Genomic DNA, 20,926 nt, shown 5'->3' on the forward strand with positions numbered 1-20,926 from the left:
TAAATTTTAATTTTGTATTTATTATTATTATTATTATTATTATTGTTGACTCTGTAAAAGGTTTGTAATGGTAGTGACTTCTTAAAAGAAAATTAAGGGATATACCGGTAATAATGTTAAAATGCTTTTTTGATTAGTCATCCTACCTTTTTTCTCCAAGTATATAAACTTACTAAAATAGTATTTAACGCCACATCGATGGTTATGGATGCAGTTGATGTGGATATACCGTATAGGAGCTAAATAATGACTTGCTTGCTTTTGTTTTTGTTGACGTGTTTAACCCCCTGAGCCTTGTTGTTGCATCCTAAATACCCCTCTTAGAAAAAAAAAAAGGTGTACTGAATGTGTCAGAAAGTTAATCTGAACCTCTTTCTTTGTCTTGTAAAACAGTAACCAATCATTTAAAATATTTGTTCTATAATTTATCTTATTTTGTCTATTTGATACTCTAACTTTTGTAAATGTTTATCATTGATGAATTGAACATTTCTGGGCGTACACATACCTTTGCTGCTATAAGGGCTTATATAACCAATGAATTCTGGCTATCAAAGTCTCAAAAACAAAGCATCAAGTTTAAGTAATCAACAAGTATATTTAGTCCAAGATGTTACGAATCACTAATGTTTTTGAGTTCTCTCTGTGCACTAACAGAACTGGGAAATTGGTAGAGATTAAAGAAGTGTAGTAACAATATTGACCAGCTGAGGGCGCTGTTAACTACAAAAAATTTGGTGATCAATGGCAGGATAAAACTCCACCGAGTCATAAATATATATTTTACTACAAAGATATTGAGATGATTTTGTTGCAATTTGCGCTATACAAATAAAGTTGAATTCATTATAAATCTTCAAAGAATATTTTACCAAATATATTTTTATGGCAAACCTCCCCCCCCCCCCAAAAAAAACACAAAACAAAAACTAACTATAAGAAGAAAAGCAGGGCTGTTAACCAGCACAAGTTTAGATTAAACTTTCATCAGGTAAATTAAGAGTTGTATCTCTAATAGCTCAAGCATGTTAAAATTAATGGTATCAGCAAATTACTTCAAACCTGCAAAACTTTACTGACAGGTAAAGAATGAATATGAAGAATATGCAGTTGATTTTCCAATATAATGAGTGCTTCTGCTGCCACCTACTGCCAATGAGGAGTAATTCTACTTCTTAACGTGACAGATGATGATAAAAAAGAATACCAAATTACCACAAAGCATAATACGGAGAGTCCTGTAGGGTAACTGCTTCGCCCTTTTTTGCATTTTTGCTGTCTTTTTCAGTAATATGTATTTTTTTATGTTTGCTCTTGTATTTTTCTATAATTCTATACTTTAACTTTGGTCGCTGCACAAAATTCGACCACATTACAGCAGTGCTCACATCCAATGGTTTAAAACTTTTATTGTTAAACACTTGGAATAAATTACCTACAAAAGCAGTGTCCTCTCACAGAATAATGACCAAATGTTTGTTTGAAAACACTTTTTTTTTTTATTGTCATGTCATAAAAAGCATTATTCTATTCTACTATGGAGGAAGTCTGAGATCCAGTGCCTGAAACTGTAGGTTTTCCCCTTCAATGCAAGTACAGCTAAGTATTGTTTGGTTCAAACTTACTGTAACTAAAGACAAAGTTTATTATTGTATATGTGGATCATATAGAAAAATATCTCTTCACAATGATTTTCACTTTCAGTGCCATTTCATCCTGAAATCTGGTTACTTTGCATTTTATGGATATTCAAACTATATCAAGAACTTAAATGGTGCAAAAAGCATCACACAATAATAATAATAAATAAGTTCTTATTTCATTCATATTACCAGGCAGTAATATGCAAACCTTATTTTAATGTTGTTGTGGAGGCAAAATCTTTTGTGCTACAAAATATTAATAATCCTTTGGCAGCTCTCAAGTCAGCACACAGGAAGTGATGATATAACATCAACTAGTAATAGAAAGTCTCCATGATTCTAAAGATGCAGCTAGTTCCCAATCATAGAAAAAAAATAGCAGGGTGTGTTTTTGTCCAAAGGGCGGCTTGGTGGTGCTGAAAGGCACAGAGGTGGAGTCCTCCATCAGGTCCTCATGACTGCAGTTTGAACTGGAACGAGTTGGTGTTCCATTTACTGGTGTCACAGTCGAGCATGTTGCGTTCTGTGAAGGTCACGTTCTCATCCCCGTCTATTAGGATTATTGTGTTGGTCCTGAGTGGGCAGAGACAGAAGAATCCGTGACCTCCAAACTAATGTGGTTTAATGTCTTTTGCTTCCCAATGGAAAACAAAATTCTAAGCAGTTTTAGCTACAGGAGATCATCAGTTTACATCACATCATTTATAGACTAGGGATGCACCAATACACAGACCAGTATCAAAGAACATGTTTTTACATCTCTGGTGTTTACACGGATTGAATGTTGTCGATAAAACAATGGCGGATGTTGGTATTATGTCTTAAACTATTGGCTGAGATTAGATCAGTGACGTCTTTTTGGATCAGTGATGTCACTAACCGTCCCTGTTGGCCCCACCCCTCCTTTAAAATATGGGAGGAGGTACTAGTTTCCTCCTCTCACAGCCCTCGGTGAGCATTGATTGACAGCTCCATGCGGAACTGAGCAGGACTTTGGGGGTGACTGGCCACGTCTTAACTACTCTAGGGGCAACGCCCATAATTGAGACATTTTTTGAATTTCCCCCAAGTGGCAGATCAGCAAAATCCTGGGGGTGTACTGTACTTACACTTTAAAGAAGCTTTTCTGCTTCGTCTTTGCATTCTGCTATGGGACTTCAAATCCCACAATGCAATGCGTGAAACATTTACCAAGTTCAAGCCAACAAACCAAATGTTTATGGCAGAGTCAACATTAAATTTGCGAGAACCAATTTTAACCTATGAGTAAATTCTCCTGTTTTTGTTTTTTTTGTTTTTTAAGAAGAAATACCTTCAATTTATGTGCGTGTACCTGCTAATCTAGCAAACCACAGCAGTGTAGAGGGGTATTCCATAAAGGAGGGTTAACAAACTCTGAGTCTATCCATAAAATCTGGGTCAACATACCCCGCGATGGGAAACTCTGGGTATCGGATTCCATTACAGCTGGTATGAAGTGGGTCGGGATCCGCAACCTATCGCTTCCCAGCGCAGCGTAACAATTCACTGCGCCATCATATCTTCAAAAGTGGATTCATTTAAATTATCATCGCCTTTACATTATCCACAGGTTTGTATTCAGTGAACTTTACAATGTTGCCATGGTAACATACTCCGAGAAGAACATACCTCGCGTTTATGAATGGGATACTCAGAGTTTCCCTCATTTGAGCCTGAACATACTCAGAGTTTGAACATAACCCGCTTTATGGAATAGCCCTCAGGTGATCCCCTCTCAGATTAACTCTACCCTCCACCATGAGCCGTCAGTTTTTCTGCAGTGATGCAGGTCAAAGGTGGACACTGACCTTGTGCCATAATGAGGCGTTTGTACACGCACAGCAGACAGGGCCTCCAGCATGGACTTTGTGTACCCATCACCCTGGGATTCTTGCAGTGGATCTGGTGTGTTTCTGTGAAAACAATCCACAATAAAAAGGTGCAGAGACTTGGATAAAGTGTGAGACATTGCATGTCGTGTGTTTTTGAAGTCATTTTGTGTGTTTTTGTTGTTGTTTTGGGTTTCTGGACTCAATTTTGTGTATTCTGTCATTTTGTGTTTCTGGAGTCATTTTTGCCTATATTTCTGTCATTTTGTGTTTTTAAGAGTGATTTAATTTTTCTGAATAATTTTCTGTTTTTGGAGTCGTTTTTGTGTATTTTTCTGTAATTTTGTTGTTAGGTTTATAGAGTAATTTTGTGTTTTTTGGAGTCATTTGTCTTTTTCTGTCATTTGTGTGTTTTTGGAGTCATTTTTCTTGTTTTCTGCATCTTTCTGTCATTTTGTGTTTTCAAGAGTAATTTTTTTTGTATATTTCTGTTTTTTGTTTTTGTGTATTTTTGTCATTTTGTGTATTTTTGTTGTTATTGGAGTAATGTGAATTTTTCTGTCATTGTGTGTATTTTTGAAGTCGTTTTTGTCGTCATTTTGGGGAGTCAGTTGTGAAGCCGCTCGTCACCCACAGTTCCTGGTTGTTGAGGACGTTGAGCAGCTCCTCTACCAGCTCATCACAGGACAGGGTTTGGTCACTGACGAGGCTACTGAACTGACGCTTTCCCTGTAGCAGTTTCTTCCATGGGGTGTCCAACAGGCAATTACTCAAGCCATAGATTCCTACTGAAGGCCAAGTTACACAACCAAACCAGAAAAAAGAGGAGGAAAACAGTAGTAAGCTGGGAAAGGTACTTTTTCTTAGCGAGGCAGTGCAAGAGGAATATCTGCTCTGAAGTGTGAGGCTGACAGACAAAAGTAGAAGGAAATGTTAAAAAAAAAAAAAACACACCAGAGGTTTCTACAGCAACCGTAATAGACACAGACAGACCTGGATTCAGACGGATGGGCTCAGGGCTCCCTTTGTTGCCATAGTAACACACAATGTCTTGTTTGGCTCTGAATGGGACACAATGGGACGGAAAATTAGACAACACATTCAATGACTATTAGCCTTGTTTAGTGTAATTATAAACGGCGCGTTAAGAGATGTAATAGGTGTGTGCTTTTGGAATAAATGGCTGAAGACGTTCAAAGGCAACCTCTCTAAGTGAAAAGAGACACAGCCATGCAGCATACATGATTGATGATTTCTTTTTAGGCACAAAAACACTATTTAAGAACTGCCTCAATATAATAGAGGCAATTCAAGCAAGTTGATATAAAACATTACACAATATTTGCAAGATTTGAAAATTCTTTTGATGGAAAGACAGCTTGAGAGAGCAAATCACACCTTTGACTAGCACAAAAACATTTAGCTATGGTGTTAGATCTCCTTGGAAAGTCCTCAGCTAGAGGGAATTTATTCACTCTGTAAAATCTATCCAACATCAAGGGCATCCGTCACGCCTTTGGTACAGGAGAGTGAATAATAAACCAGCACAGAGTCCTTTGAACCAGCAGGGGGAAAGGGTTTTTTTGATGTCAATTTTTTGACAGTGATACCAGTGGCATCATTCAATCTGAAATGTGGTGCAACACTGCCTCAATGTCTGAGTCGGGCACTGGATAGACGGGACGGAAAAACCTGCGCGGCGCAGAGATCTCAAACTGAACTTATGGCACTGATGTAGTTTGTTCACAAAGCAGACTGAAGAAGAGCAACGAGCGTGTCGGAATAAAATAAAAATCGTTTTGGCACAAATTGAACCACCGAGTCGAATCAATTCAGTTCCAAAGCAAAGCTAGAATACTGAATCCAAAGGCTTCTACTTCAGGAAAATCTTCTCTGAATGCTGATTGATTCTTCAAAATATGGAAATGTTTTTACAGCAACAAAATAAAAAATTATAGATAATTTATTTTCTGGTTGTAAATGGTCGCTCAGTGGTTGACAATGCTGTCTTTAAACTAAAAGGTTGGGGGTCAAACCTGCCCTGTCCAGGAATTCTGAGAAAATTGTGCTACCATGCCAGAATAACTAAAGAATGGATGTGATGTTAAATAGCCCTTTGGGCCAAAAGTTGGTAGTCACATGAAATTTAACCTTTTTAGAGTGGTGTGGTAGCTGTGTTTCAGACATGGACATGGACATTTTTGGGACACATCATCAGTACTGTTCCTTTGATAAACGGGTGTTTGGGCCTTTTTAACAAGAGACATCCTCATCAAAGGTGGCCATTTACAGGGTGACCAAGACTGAGCTTACATCTTGTAACTGTTTCCCACTCTCTCCTATCTGCAGCTTTGGGCCACTTCACACTCGGTAGCATAGTGCAGAGTATGCATGTTCTCCTCAAGCACATGCAAGTTTCTGACTCGATTCCAAAAACATGTATAAAGGAAAGGCAACAGCAAAATGTACTTCTTCCTTTTTGCAGCAAGTTCTGTCAACTTCTTCCTCTTTAATACCACCTTCTTGTGTGATTGGTGTGCATCTCTCTCTCCTTCACAAAGTATCTAGCTTTTGCACTTGAGGTTTCTTCAGTTTATCGTATCCCCAGTGATTTGCGTGTTAGACTTCATGTCAAATCTGAATACACCATTCTGAATACACCAATAAGAGTAAGGTCCCCAGCCCCCTAAAAATCTTCTCAACGGATTAGCAAAAAATTGCCTTCTATGGTATATTGGGTTTATTGTAGCCTCTAAGTGACAGTAAAAGTATGTGTGTCACAGGATGCTTTGATGACCGGGATCATCAAAAATAAAACCACCAAAGCTTTTTTTAATGTAAGACCTTGTATCTTTCCACCCGATGTTTGGCTACCACACATCCTTCTTTGAATGGTACCATGATGAGAGACACGGTGAGGCAACGCTCTTCCACCAACAGAGTTCATTAATAATTTCTACCACACCTTCCTCTGGGACACACTTCCTTCAAACACTGGATGTGCCTAACACTGAGAGGGCAGCCTGACACCGACTGACATGTACAAATGTCACATAATGGGGCAAAGCAATTAGAGCGGACAGGGAAAAATTAGCCGGAAGAGCTTCCAGAGCTGTTGGATCAAATTACACAATCCCTTTGACAACAACAACAAATCCATGCCCTCGTTAATGTGTCTGTTTCCAATAGTTACTGTGAGCACAGTAGTCTCGGCCAATGTTGACTCAGGTGATACCGGTCACCCCTCATACTTAGATGTACACAGCGGCCTCTCAATGAGAACCAGATGGCACTGAAAGCTGAGGGGAAATGGAAAAATACAGTAAAGCTTCTATTTATTTTCAGCTCGTGTGTAACCACAATGTCTGAAGTTTCTCTGACCCCTCTATGAAAGGCCTGCTCAGTGGCTGTGAGCCAACTTTGGCTTTGGTCATCGTTTAATTACTGTTGGGGCAGCAGATGGAGGGTTTGTCAATGCCTTGTTCATCTACTCTACTGAAAGTCTCATCAGGTTTGTGTCCGGTTACATTTGGGTTGGGATGGGAAACCAGCCGGAGGTTGTAGAACTGGGGAAAAAAAAACATGCTCCTGTGATTCCAACTCGCAACAGGTAATTCTGGCAAATCTCAAGACTGTAGAGGAGTTTTCTCTCTATTATTGTCGGTATTGTGGTCACCTGGGGAAACAAAAATAACACTAACACTAATATCTGATCCTACACAAATACACAGGAGTTGGAAGGAGGTTGTTGGTGTCAAACGTCCTTGTAGGGTCAGATCATCTAAACAGAAGATGTTTCCTCACAGTTACACCATTACATCTTTGCAGAAACTAGCACTCTAATAATAATGCATTGCTTCTTAAATGACGCCTCAGTTACCAATACTTTATGGTGTGAAACTGTTATTTTTATGTAGCTTGGTGAACAAGTTCATTTTTAGCAGGCCGTGATGTAGTTCTGTTTTATTTTTCCATTTCTATTCACTAAAGGTGTCGTGATCCGATACTGATATCGGTACAATATCAGGAAAACAAACAAACAAAAAACAGAATCGGATTATATAAGCCTGCATCTAAAATTTCCAATACATAATTTATTATGGGATTAATTGAGGTTTTCAGGATATTTCAGGTTATTTATTTCATTCGATTGTAGAATATTCTTAAATTTTAGGGTAAAGGTTCAGTTTGATCAAGCCTTTTTTAACATTCCACACCAAAAAATAAGTAATAAAAGTATGTATGATTTGTGCTGATATCGCATCAGATAGTGTAATTCACAAGGTATCGTATCGGAAGTGAAAACGTTGTATTGAGACACTTCTACTATTTACACAGAGAAACACATTTTGTGTGTGTGTTTGTTTACTTTGGATTAAACCGGCAGTCAGTGGAGACCCAATGTAAACATCCAAAGTAGAACAAAGGCAGTGGCAATCCGTACGGTTGCCGTATCAATATACCGACATTCTATCAGTACACAGCGCCCCTATTTGGCCAGTTTAGGTTGCGTGACTAAGACTAAACCTAAACTTAAGCCTAAAAATTGTTGCGATATTGGGTTATAACCTAACCTTAAGATGCTACATACTTGTACTTTGGCAATTGTACCAATAGCACTGGGGGTTGTCGCGTACGGCAACTGTACAAATAGACACTTTCTAGAACAAACCACTTCATTCATGCAATAGTAGCTGGATTTTAACAGATACAGCTCGATAGAGCAACTGTTAGGTATGCGAAAACATGCACTCTATTTATACAGTGGAGTCACCTGGTTAAAGGGCAGCCAACTAGCATGACATGTAAAACACGTAGCATATTAATTACAACAATGATGCGGTGTGAATGCAAATGAAGGGAAGCTGTCAAGTATTATCTTCTGTATGGTGACAGCAGGTAAACAAAGGCTGTAAGGACATTAGTTGGAGCACGAGAAAGATTTTTTAAACTAACTCATATGTTAATTCTCAATTGAAAAACTAGTAATGGTAAGGACTTACTTTTCTCAATAACTAGCACACTGGTCATGATATACTGTATGTACATGAAAACTTCCAAACCTTTGCAGGACAAATTTAGACTCATGCAGAGCACAGTCTCCCTAAGGCAAGGTTACAAGTGCTTGGAAATACTCCTGTAATACTGCTTTACATTGTTCGGAATTCATGGAATCGCTACTGATGCGGTGGATAGTCAATCTACTGGATCACCGTGTTTCTTTCTTCAAATCAAACACAATCTCTGCCAATAAATACAACTCATGCTTGCAGGCATAAAGGCAGAGCCTAGTTTATACAGTTGTTTTCATAAAAACACCACTCATAGTGAAATCACATATAGGAAGTTAGGTATTTCTTTGCAGGAAACCATCAGAACATACATTTATTAAGAACTGGGCATTGACTTAAGAAAACTCAACCAAAAGCAGGATTGTGTAAAAGTCAAATGACTTATTGGATGTGGAGCCTCGGGTGCATAAAACAGCAAATACCAGAGATCACATTTTAAATATATATGACTTCAGCTCCTTTATGGTAAGGCTGAGGATATACAGCACTGATCTGACTCCAGCATGGATGTCAAGTCCCACATCAACTCAACATGATTACAGATTATTCATACACATGGTGCAGCTGTGCAAAGAAGAAGGAATGAAGCATTAATGATGACCAGATAGGACTATTATATAGATGAAATGCATACCAAAGATAAGGGACCACAGGAAGCAGAAGATGTTTGAAACTGGCAGGCAGACTATGTCCTCCACTGAGACCACTTCATCATTTACATAATATCTAGTTACAAATGAAGAAGAAATCCTTTAAGTGCAACATAGAGCTAGTCTAGAACCACTAGATGTAGTGAAGTCATTTAGAATGTAACTGGATACTGTGTTTCTTGAAGACTGAGGGGCTTTATTGGAAAACAACTGGCTGATAATAGCTCATCAAAAAAAAGTTTTTTTTTCTGTAAGTTACTACAGTGATGCTCTGTTGGCTAATTTAGACTGTACTCACAGCCCATTCAAAAGGATGAACATTAAGTATTACGGTTTTACTAAAAAACACAGCTTCATGGGACAATCAGGCACAAAAAAACATCAGTGTTTACGTACTGTATTTATTGGACTACAAGTCACATGCCTGAATGTTTAGACTGTTTCAAATTGGGTTGGTACAATGCTGATTGGCACCTTATTCAGATAATAACAAGCCTTTTTGTAAAGCGGTACATTATTAGATGAAGAAGGTGCCAATTATCTAACTAATTTGCAAATCAGCATGAGTGAGCATAGGCTATGGTTCCAATCGTATTTACCCTAATAAACATAGGTTTATTGTATTCTGGTGAGTTTCTACACGCATCTACAAACACCTGCACCTTCTCGCAGCCCAGTGTCTGCAAATCAGTCGATTTGGTCATTTTCTCACTGTAATCAGGCTGCTGCTAGCTTGCTATGTGTGACTGTCTGTCAGCCGTATACTGGGTAGAAACCAACTGCAATCAGACCTGAAAAAACTTGTTGTGGTTTAGATAATTTAGTGCCTGTAACTATTATTTTTTAGATATGTAATGTAAACAATCTTTCACCAGGTTCCCAGCTGAGTGAAAATTTAATACGCTTTTGCACAAAGTGTAACACATTTCAACGCATTTGTAATTCCCATTTTTATCGATGGTTCTGCTGACTCAATGGAAAATCTGTGCAAGTCGCTCTGCTGTAAGTTTCTGTATTTTTTTTTAAAATGAAAAAACTAACAACGCCTGAAAAAGACAGTATTATAATATGAATTATTATTACATAAATACAGGGATAAAAGCCTAATGTAATAGTCTCTTTACCCCGTGTTCTATAACTGGTTATCCTCCAAACAGGATAAAAACAAACAGGTATTAAATGTGATGCTATAACCTATATTCTGTATTGAAGTGTGTCCAGGCTGCAATTCAGTAGACACAAGAGAAGTTGGAGGTTAGTTACAGGCAAGGGTGTCCAAACCAGGGTTGGGGTCAATTACAAATGTAATCGCGTAATTGATAAATAATTACAATTATGGCGTGATTTTAATTGTAATTTTAAGAATTTGTTGTCGTAATTGTAATTAAATTGTAAATGAGTTCAGATAATTTACTTAGTAATCGTAATTGCCATGAAAATGCTATAAAAATTGTCAATTACAATTTAACGCTGATCTAGGGAACCATGTTACAGTTCTATCTACAACTCTACACATATGTAGTTAACAACTATTAAAATATGTTTCATATCAAGCTTTGTCACATTTTACCATTTAAAAAATAAATATAAATCCACACAAAAAAGGCTCAGACGCCTACACCAAAAATATTAAAAGCTATATATTCATTGATCAAGAAGACAAACAAGGTAACAAATAGATAGGAAAGAAATTAGATGATAGATATTTGTTTTTAGTGTATTTTACAGCTGACTTAGGAAATGCTATCGTAAGAGATGATAACAGAAAGCTAACACAAGAGGAAGGTTAACTAATTGTGATTAAATGTAATTTAACTTTAGTCATTGAGAACATAATTGTAATAGACTTTGAGGATAAAAAATTGTAATTTAAGTGTAATTGGAAACAATGCTGGTAATTGTGATTGAATTGTAATTGAAAGAGTATTTGTAACACAAAAATGTAATTGACCCCAACCCTGGTCCAAACGCACATTTATGGGGTGCTGCAGTCACAAGTTTTATTAGTCGTTCTGTTTGAACACAATCTGATAAATGTGTCATCACCCAATCCAGCTTTAACCCTGATAACGAGCCTCACACAGTCCTGTGTTTTGGAGCAGTGAGAGACCTGCATGATTCTTTTTCTTGCTGGCATTAAATAATTTGACTGACAAACTTGACGACATACCCAAGTTAATATGATCCACACTTTACAGTGTTTGCAAACCCAGGCACAAAGATTCAAACCAATAAAACCATGTATACTGGCCACTGGAATCTAAAGTTGTCCAAAAAAACAAAAACCGAGATACGAAGTGCATTTATTCAGCTAGAAAAAAAAAAAAAAAAAGCAATGCACCAGTTCCCTTGGGAGCAGATCCATCTGAAGGCCATGTTACCAGAATACAGAGATCATCATGGGCCGTTTCCTTTCTCTTCCCCCATTCTGCTAAATCTGAGCTTTGCGGCTATTCCTACCACTCCTGGCAACGTCTGAAATCCGTTTCCATGCCAATTGTCCACAGGGCCAATGGCATTGGTTACCATTTCAGTGCGTACTGTTCCTGATTTGAGTTTTCACCTCTTACCAGGTCAAATATTTCGAGAAAGTGAAAAGCAATGCCAAAAAAGTAAAAAGAAATAATTTGAGTGCTCCAGATGGTTAGCTGGGTTGTCTGTTATATCCAAGCAAATGCATAAATTACCTTATGTTACTCACTTTGTGAAACGCCGATTTATGACTGACTTACAACTAAATAAAAGGGTGGACCATCAGCATGCACACACTGTAGGACTGAGCAATTTTTGCATAAAAAAAAATCTCAGAATTTTTAAAGAAAAATGAGTTTCAATTCGATCAATGCACTTAAAAATGACTGCAGACATCAGATATATTGTCAAAAGTGCAACTTTATTGCTGTGATTGTCCTCAAGAGTTAAATGCATAGATCAATCCCACATCATATAACATTACAATTAAAAAAAGTAATAAACTCTTCCCTTAGCATCTCAGCATAGTATATACTGTATATATATATATATATATATATATATATATATATATATATATATATATATATATATATATATATTAAACTTCGAATTTTTATCTTCAAATTTGATAAATATAATCAATCAATATCGGTTAAATTGATTTTTTGCCCAGCCCTAGCACACTCACACAGACTCAATGGATTTTGCCACAACTTTTACTCACTTGAATTCTGCTGTGATGAGGTTGAAGCCGTTGTAAAGGTGGCTTTCTGTCGACACCTTCTTCAGGTAGGAGTAGCTGTCCTGCTCTTTGTCCATCAGGTAGTTTGACACAAGAAATCCTTCAGATCAGCAGGACAACACAGATAGGGAAGGATGAATTCTTTAATTATCAAATCCATAAATCCCAGAGCATTCTATAATTACATGGACAACACACAGCACACATAACGACAAAATACAAAAAATCATCGCATATACAAAATCCAAAGTGAAACCTACATCACTGCTTTATCTTGGCTTTCTTAGAGTTTATGGGACAGTTTTCTTTCCACACAATGTTCATTAAATAAAAATCACCACCACATTGTGATATAAACGTGCTTTACTCAAGCCATTAAAGATAAAAATGTACAACACTGTGATAAAAAGTCCTGCTCCAAACTTTAAACATCCCCTTATTTAGGGGTTTGATTATTTAATGCCATTTTTATGAGAAATAAAATATATATTTATACTTTATATAAAATAAAATAGCAGGGGGATTTAAGAATATCAGACTAGAATAATCTAGACCAGGGGTTCTCAACTGGTTTCACCCTGGGACCCACATTTTGCCACGATCATTAAATTGTGACCCACTTTTCTTTACAATTCAACCAACCAAATTTAGTTTTTCAAAAATATCTGTTAAAAACACATATATAATATTTTTTAAAACATACACTTATATTTTTCCTGTGCAACATGCATTTCACAGCTTGTCAAAAGACAAGTTTCTTTCAAAATAAAAGACACGTCCAACATGAGAGATATTCAGTATTTATTTATTTTTGACCAGCTATCCACGATCCACCCATTACCAGTTGAGAATCGCTGTTCTAGACACTGTTGATAAAGCATTATTGTTTAAGAAATTATAACATGAATGTTATCTGTATTTTTTGTAAAGACAAAAAAAACAAAAAATTCACAGGCATGTTATAGTTATTTGGAAACACAAAAATCCCAATTCTCTGCCATTATATTATGGACAGCTCTATTTTTGTTGTAGCTAAGGTGATTAATAAATGCAGTTTTAATTGGACCTAATAAGAATCTTTTGTTCAACAGAAACACTTCATGATTCCAAATTATTTATTTTTTGCAAATCTCACAAGACTTGTTTTTTTCCATTAACACCCTCCTTATTGTCCCAATAAGCTTTATATAGAATTACATTTTTAAAATAAAAGTGAGAACTCCCTGTGTCATTTGGCATACCCAAAACCAAACTACACCCCAACTCTGAGTCCGTCAGAGCTCCTTTCAAGTGTTTCAATGACTAGTTTACATTGTTTTCAGTCTTATTAATGAAAATTAACTAGGTGCAAGGTATCCTTAACTATATTCTGATCAATGTTCTCACCTCTTCCTTGTGCATCAGGGTTTGGACGTCCTTCCATGTAGTTTGTGATTGCAGCCAGTTTACCTCTTCTGTTGATCCCCAGCCAAGATCCACCTTCCTTCCCACATTCCAGGTCCAGGCCTTCGAAAGACAGAGGCAACAGACATAGGAATTGTACTTTCTGATAAAATCAAATAATTAACATTTAGTTAACGAAGTTGCCATGTTGGTCTAGGGTAGTTTGAGGTGGGTAAAGATTAGAGACAAATCTACACTTTTTTTCCCTTTTGTTAATCATCAGCTGTATCTGAAATGTAAAAATAATCACCATTCTGCATTTTGTAGATAGACCTACAAAATAAATACAAAAGGAGTGTAAAAAGAATAATGTGTAACCTCATCCTTTTTGACACTGACATGAAGTGGTTCAGGAAGTGGATAATCCCTCTTCTAACATACCTTTTAATTTCATTAGCTTCCTGATTAGTGATTGCAGCATTGAAACAAATTCATCGGTCCATCGGTAAATGAGTTTCTTTTCTAGCATAAATCTTGTGGATGTGACAAAGTGTGTGTGTGTGTGGGGGGGTGGGGGTGGGGGGGAAGGTGGGAGTGTAGGTCTGCTGCACTTCCTGCTGATCAATAAGGACAGCTCCACTTACAGCGACAGTGACCAGGAGAGCTAGAACCTTTTATTCCCTGTGGCAGAATGGAGCACGAGTCCCATCCCACTGGGAGCTATAGCTTACTTTCTGTTTCCTTTACGTTTTGTCTCCTTCAGGGTTTTGCTGCTGTAGCCCCCCATCCCTCATCACCCATGCCTCCAGGTCCATAGATAAGACCGAGCCATTTTTTTCTGTCACATCACATAAAAACAGCCATCAATTAATTCCTTGCTAGTGGCGTCCTGACCTCTCCTTTACTAAGAGGGGAGTGATGAACAACAAGGCTATCTCTGTGTTTCCTCCTCGCGAGGATAAAAAAGTGTGATTGATTTCCTCTGCTTGGCTGTAATGTGAACTGGACGTCAGTCAATTAAATATAGTTTACGGCATCGGGGATGACCTGTGGCCGAGTGAGGGAGGTCTGGATAATGTGGTGGAAAAGACACACAGACTTTGCCTTGATAATCAAAAGCTATTTAGCCTTGAATGTCAAACATGACCTTAAAGGTTGCATCGCCATTAATCACAGTTTAACCACACGGAGCCACAGACGAACATCGCACTTGTAAACACATTGAAGGAATGCTGCAACAAACGTTTTTCCTTAATACAATCATTTTAATGGCTCTTCGGAGCCTCTAAACAGGGTTTAGGTCAATTACATTTTTCAGTTACAATTACAACTGCGACCAGCATTTTTTCCAATTACAATGACAATTATTTTATCCTCAGAAAGTCCTCAATCATAATTAATCCCAATTACTGAGCCTGAAATAAATAAGGTAGGATTTGATGAAGCTTAATTTTGAAACAGAAACTAAACCAGTCTTTCAGATAAGAAGCAAAAAGACAAAGTCCACCTGTCCTCATTGATATTACCTGACATAAAGATACCTGATAACACTTAAAAACACGAGTCACACTGTGTGACTATTAACCAGTATGAAAGCCATTGTCACAGCATTGTTTCTTGGTTACTGATGTGTTGCAACCTACTTGAATAGGTGCATATCATTGCCAATTTGTCACAGTATTATTCTGACACAAACAAGAAATACTGCTTGTCACCAAGCCTGTTTGCAAATTAAAAAAAAAAGTCTGTACAAAAATCTTCCTTTAATTAGAAAATAAAAATATTAAAAAAAATAAAACTGTCAAAGTTGGATCCAATTTAAATGTATACAGCGACTGTGTTAAATAAATGTACTGTAGGCGAGAGACAGGAACTTTGGTTACTATCAATATTATAACGTGAATAATATTTTAAAATTCCAATCTATTTAACTTTATAATGATAAAGAAGTCATAGTAAACAGGAAGACAGTCATCAACATCCCCCGCCAGATTGGTTGTCATCATAACTCACAACCTTCTCCTAAATGTCCTAAATCTAACTTAGATGTGTACATAAGAAAATATTATCACATCAGAATATAAAAATACTAATTATCTTAAACGATTTCTAAGAAAAGCTGTCCCCATGAAGACACCTCGAACAGGGTAAAAAAAAAAACGGAAAAAGGGCAATAACGCCGGAAAAAATAATAAAACAAACTCAAATTAAGGCTGCCAATTAATCGATTTGAAGTTGTGATCCGATTAATTATTCAGGACATTGGAAAAAATAAAAATTAATCAGAAAACTGTCTTTCAACTGAACGCCTCTGAACATTCTCTTCCATGCACGCTCACCAGGTTCATACTGAGTCACCAGCTGATTTTGACAGAAACAAATGGATCGTTGAGGACGTTATACACTGATGATGATTTACTTTAACCCATGACCTTGTAGCTAACAGGCAGTGTAGCTAACCCCAGTGTACATTATTTTGTTCTTAAAGCACAGTTTTGCTGAAATGCTTCCTTTCAATGTAATTTCCTTAATTACATTCTTTTTATTATTAAAGTCCACAAACAATTTAATTACGATACACAAATGGCAAGAAATCTCTGCCCCAGTCTCTGGTAAGTTGACTTGGAGTGACTTACCGCTGAGGATGTCATTGTTCCCCCAGAAGTCTGCAGCTTTAGTTGGCCTGTTGTACAGCTCATCTCTGTTGGCAGCCAAAATTAGCCTGAGGAGGTTCAAAGGTGTGTTTAGTGAAGTCAGAATCAGAAATGTTTTTAATGGCCATGTACAGTTTTAAGGACAGTACAAGGAATTTGTCTTGGTAGTTGGTGCACAAAACAAACAAAAAAAAAAAAACAGAACAACCCAGCAACAACAATAATAATAATAATAATAATAATAATAATAATAAATATAAAGGATGAGGGATAAATAAAGGACAGATAGAGAATAAAGGATAAATAGGATATATATATATCCTGATGGACCGAAACCTCCTTCCAGAAGGGAGAGATTGAAGCAGTTTATGACCGGGGTCGGAACAAGGCAAATTTTTGTTGCTTGTTTGTGTGTTACTGTTTATCGAGTGTGTTCATTGTATTTTTCTGTCATTTTGTGCAATTTCATTGGCATTCTGTGTCTTTGAAGTTCTTTTGTATAGTTTTTTATAGTCATTTTGTGTTTAAGTGGTTGTTTAGTGTGTTTTTCCTATCATTTTGTGCATTTTGCTGTTGTTTCTGAAGTTGTGTGCATTATGTTGGGCTTCATATAACTTTCAACTTCATGAATTACAATTTTGTTTTAGGGGCTGCACAAAATTAGCCCGAGGGCCGCCATTTGCCTTTATCTGTTCAATATCGCCTATATATACTGTATATACAGTATACTTCTGCCTTAGGTTTTCCATAGATAATAGAAGGAGCTAAAGTCACAAATATAGTTAAGCACACAGGGCTGTAGTTAAATCTCAAAAACTGAAAGTCGAATCTAGTTGAAAAACAGACCAAAGGTAAATAATCAAGTCTAGGGCTGTTTTGGAAATGTTCCGGTCCGTCTTTATTGTGTTTTCTCGGCCAGGCAAAACAGTGACAGAAGCTTAATGCTGTGAACAAGAACAAACAGGTCGAACAAGACTTTGATCCAGTTTTCAATAAATCATCAGGAATGGTGCTTGAAGTCTGGCACAGGCTGCCTGTCAGTTACAAGCACTACACTCTTTGACCTGTATTATAATTAAGTGTCAGAGAGTGACGGTGTTGTTATGTTCATGGCCATTAATGACAGGAGATTGTTTTGTGTTGCAGCTATTATCTTTAACCAGCAGGTCCCTGGTGTCAACTGTTTAGTGGGAATAAAAAAATGCCGCCTGCGGCTGCAAAGTATAGCCTCACTAATACAATTACAAAGCTAAAACACTGTCAAAAACACTCAACACATCCTATGCTCGTTTGTTATAAAAACAAACAGAAGAAGAAACAGATATTTCCATTCTTAAGAATAAAGATGAGCTCCAAATCGTGCTTCACGCACCGATACTTTCATCCACCTTAATCTCATTTCATCCACAAGGTCGGGTGTACATTCAATAAATAAAGCCAGGGTAAAACCCAGTACATGTTAAACCAATCCTAGTGTGAACACAAACACAGATAATACTCAGCAAAGCACAAACACTTTCATGTTACCAAGAAGAAAGTTACAGATAAAATTAAAGCTTTCCGTCTTTGAAAAATGAAAACACAAGAAATATAAAAACTAATATTAAAAAAGCTTCGGGCAAACAAAGAAACCCAAACCAAAGTCACCACACTGTGTTTTGCATCATAACACACTGTAAACCCAAATAAGTTACCAGAACTATTCAGGTAATCAATTGCCTGATTTTCTTTTAAGTTAAAAGTCAAAATTTTCAGGAACTTAAAAGGTTAAATGACTGGCTGCTACTTATACTTTTTACAGACACACACACAAAGTGTGAGTGACTAATAATTAAATACAGTAAATTGCTCTCCTTGAGCCAAATATAGAAACAAAAGGAAAATAAATCAATTTATTATGATAAACCTACAACTCCACTTCCTTTTGTGCAAAGACAATCCCATTGCTTTGATCTTTGTACAAATATTCGGTGTGACAAATATACAAAATATACCGATTAAACAGAGTTGGGAAAATTTTAAACAGACAATCTGAGACCCTATAATTGGACTGAAATCCACACTAATGTAGATTTGGATTTAGATTGTCAACGTGCTTACCTGTAGGCATTTTTGGATGCGGGCCGGGGGTCAAACTTAAAAAAAATTATACACATGGATGTTGTGGGTAGTGAAGGGCTTCACTCAGTCTACATTCAACCTTGAAGCTGGGTCATATCTGAGGAGGAGAAGAGAACAGAATTAGTGAGAAAAGAGCAGAAATGAAACCAAGTCATGACTAAATGTGACGCACCACTGTTTGTGAATAAATGTATGATGGAATTTAAATGATTATATCAAAAACGAGACACAGGACGTGGTTGTCTGTGATTGGTAAGAGACCACAGTCCGACTCTATACACGTGTACTTACAAAGTGAGCGTTGCTCTCCAACACATAAGTGGATGACTCAGCGTTCATGCTGTAACGACAATAAGAAAGACAAGTTACTGTTTTATTGCCATTATCACTGTGCATGAGAGCAAAGGTGGCTATAGCTGAGTAAAAATATCAATTTAATCGATTTCGGCTTGATTTCATTAATATTTATAAAAATCGATGCAAAGGTGCTGACATCAATATTTATTTTATTACAATATTTACATTGTAGTGATTTGTCTACATAAATATTGATATTTCTAACAATTCACAATGTAGAGGATTCATACTAAGCTTTTTCTCTGACGATATGTATGATATGCAAGTAAATATTGAAAAATAAATCAGCACTGAATCGAATCGTGATTATTTGATTCAAAACCTCAATAATCGAAATCTAATCGATTCAGGAAACTGGCCGTGATACCCAGCTGTAAAGCCTTGAAACACCATCTCATACAGAAAGCACATTACCACGACCACTTCTAGACACACACACAATGACAACACTTCTATTGAGTCAAGAAACCAATATTCTTCTGAAAGTGTTGACGTTCCATACGAGCGCTCATAAGTAAATCGACGGCATTATTTATCTGTGCATGACAACACGGTAATCTGACAAAATGTATTTCTCTCAACTTGATGGCTTTTGTTAAAAATAAGATTATAGGCGAGACATAATTGCAGATGAAAAATGCAAGAGGTCCACACTCCTGACTTTGTCAAAATACTCAAACTCAAAATGCTGTTGTTGAAATGTAACTAATTTACATCATCACATTAAAGCAGTGAAGTAGTGTCCAATAAACTGCGCTGTTAGGTAGTGAGCTTTGACATTATTAGCAGCAAGGCAAATGTATTTGTATAGCGCATGTCAGAAGACTCGGAATGTCCCGAAACAACTTTTTCACTTCAGATACCGATATTGCAGCTTTGAGTATTGGCTGATACTGATCAAACCGGTACAATATAAGCACAAATCATACATACTTTAATTACTTATTTTGTAGTGTGGAATGTGACAAAACGCTTGATCAAGTCATGTTACTCAATCAGAGAACAATAGTCAGCAACAGTAGCTATGAGAAAAACTGACCCATTTATTATTAACCAATTGGTTACATAACTTTTAACCTTCAACATGATATCTGAATAAATACAATATAACGTAAAGGAGATTTTAGATGCAGTCTGATATTAGTTTTCTGGCTGATATCGGACCGATTTCCGATATCAATATCGGATAGGGACATCCCTAGTCTTACCTCCACAGTGATGATGTCATCAGTCCTACCTCTAGAGTGATGACGTCCCACCTTCAACACAACCTCATTGGGCCATCCAGGAAAAAGCTACTTACCCTCCCACTTTTCTATAGCAATATTATGTACTTCCTACGGGCACTGCACTATATATATATATATATATATATATATATTACGCTTTACAGGACACTCGTAGCATATTGACATGTTTTTTTTTTTTTTTTTTTTTTTAAGACATTTTTTAACGGTTTAATGGTTAGAAGCCTAACAGTGACGTAACATAGCAGACACGAGTCATTGCATAAGTTTGCATTGTTTCCTCTGTGTGTCTAGCTAACGGTATTAGCATGGGCTTTCACAATGGCTATATAAACAGGAGAAAGACAAACACACATACCTTAACTGACTCCAACACGCTAAAACGATCTGTTCTCAATCAGCTGCTGACATTTGGTCCTCCGTTATCCGCTGTTTGCAGTGTCACACTCACTCGATACTTCTTTCTTTCTCTCTTTGTTGACATCTAATGTAAGTCCTTATGCGGACTCACCTCGATTTGAGTCACGTGCTAGCAGACTGGACACGCCGGGGTTATTCTGTGTTCACCGCTTCCTGCTCCGCCCACCGCGGCACTTACTGACAACACAAAACGGGTGCACTCCCAGCAGGGCTCGAAGGTGCGCTGTGATTGGTTACTTTATCAACAGCGTCAGCACGTTCAATGTGTAGTAGTAGGTTCCCAATGAGATTATGTCCTTCAACAATAAAAGC

General features: G+C 37.0%; 1 protein-coding gene across 3 annotated transcripts; it reads right to left on the reverse strand.

The window, feature by feature from the left end:
• Positions 1 to 1,871: 1,871 nt before the first annotated feature.
• tango2 (transport and golgi organization 2 homolog (Drosophila)) lies at positions 1,872 to 20,780 on the reverse strand. 3 transcript variants are annotated; one of them, XM_028458190.1, is made up of 10 exons: positions 20,553 to 20,780; positions 18,882 to 18,930; positions 18,570 to 18,687; positions 16,452 to 16,537; positions 13,819 to 13,938; positions 12,415 to 12,532; positions 4,487 to 4,554; positions 4,128 to 4,278; positions 3,473 to 3,577; positions 1,872 to 2,216 (listed from the first exon to the last, which is right to left on the reverse strand). In XM_028458190.1, exons 3-10 carry the CDS (start codon positions 18,623 to 18,625, stop codon positions 2,096 to 2,098), a joined length of 825 nt encoding a protein of 274 aa, XP_028313991.1. In that variant the 5' UTR covers positions 18,626 to 18,687; positions 18,882 to 18,930; positions 20,553 to 20,780; the 3' UTR covers positions 1,872 to 2,095. The 3 variants fall into 3 exon arrangements, with proteins under 3 accessions (XP_028313991.1, XP_028313989.1, XP_028313990.1); XM_028458188.1 differs by having other exon boundaries at positions 4,128 to 4,281; XM_028458189.1 differs by lacking the exons at positions 18,882 to 18,930; positions 20,553 to 20,780 and adding an exon at positions 18,763 to 18,877 and having other exon boundaries at positions 4,128 to 4,281.
• Between the last annotated feature and the right edge of the window lie 146 nt (positions 20,781 to 20,926).

This window comes from Gouania willdenowi, chromosome 9 (genome assembly GCF_900634775.1).
Source record: "Gouania willdenowi chromosome 9, fGouWil2.1, whole genome shotgun sequence".
Lineage (NCBI taxonomy): Eukaryota > Metazoa > Chordata > Actinopteri > Blenniiformes > Gobiesocidae > Gouania > Gouania willdenowi.

What these genes read in the sequence shown, in the direction of transcription:
- tango2 (XM_028458188.1), bottom strand. Translation starts at nt 18,625, where the DNA reads ATGTGTATAATTTTTTTTAAGTTTGACCCCCGGCCCGCATCCAAAAAT. An exon ending in CCCTGATGCACAAGGAAGAG is followed by an intron (nt 12,533 to 13,818) that starts GTGAGAACATTG and finishes GCTGATCTGAAG; the next exon opens with GATTTCTTGTGTCAAACTAC. An exon ending in GTCCTCAACAACCAGGAACT is followed by an intron (nt 3,578 to 4,127) that starts GTGGGTGACGAG and finishes TTGTTTTCACAG; the next exon opens with AAACACACCAGATCCACTGC.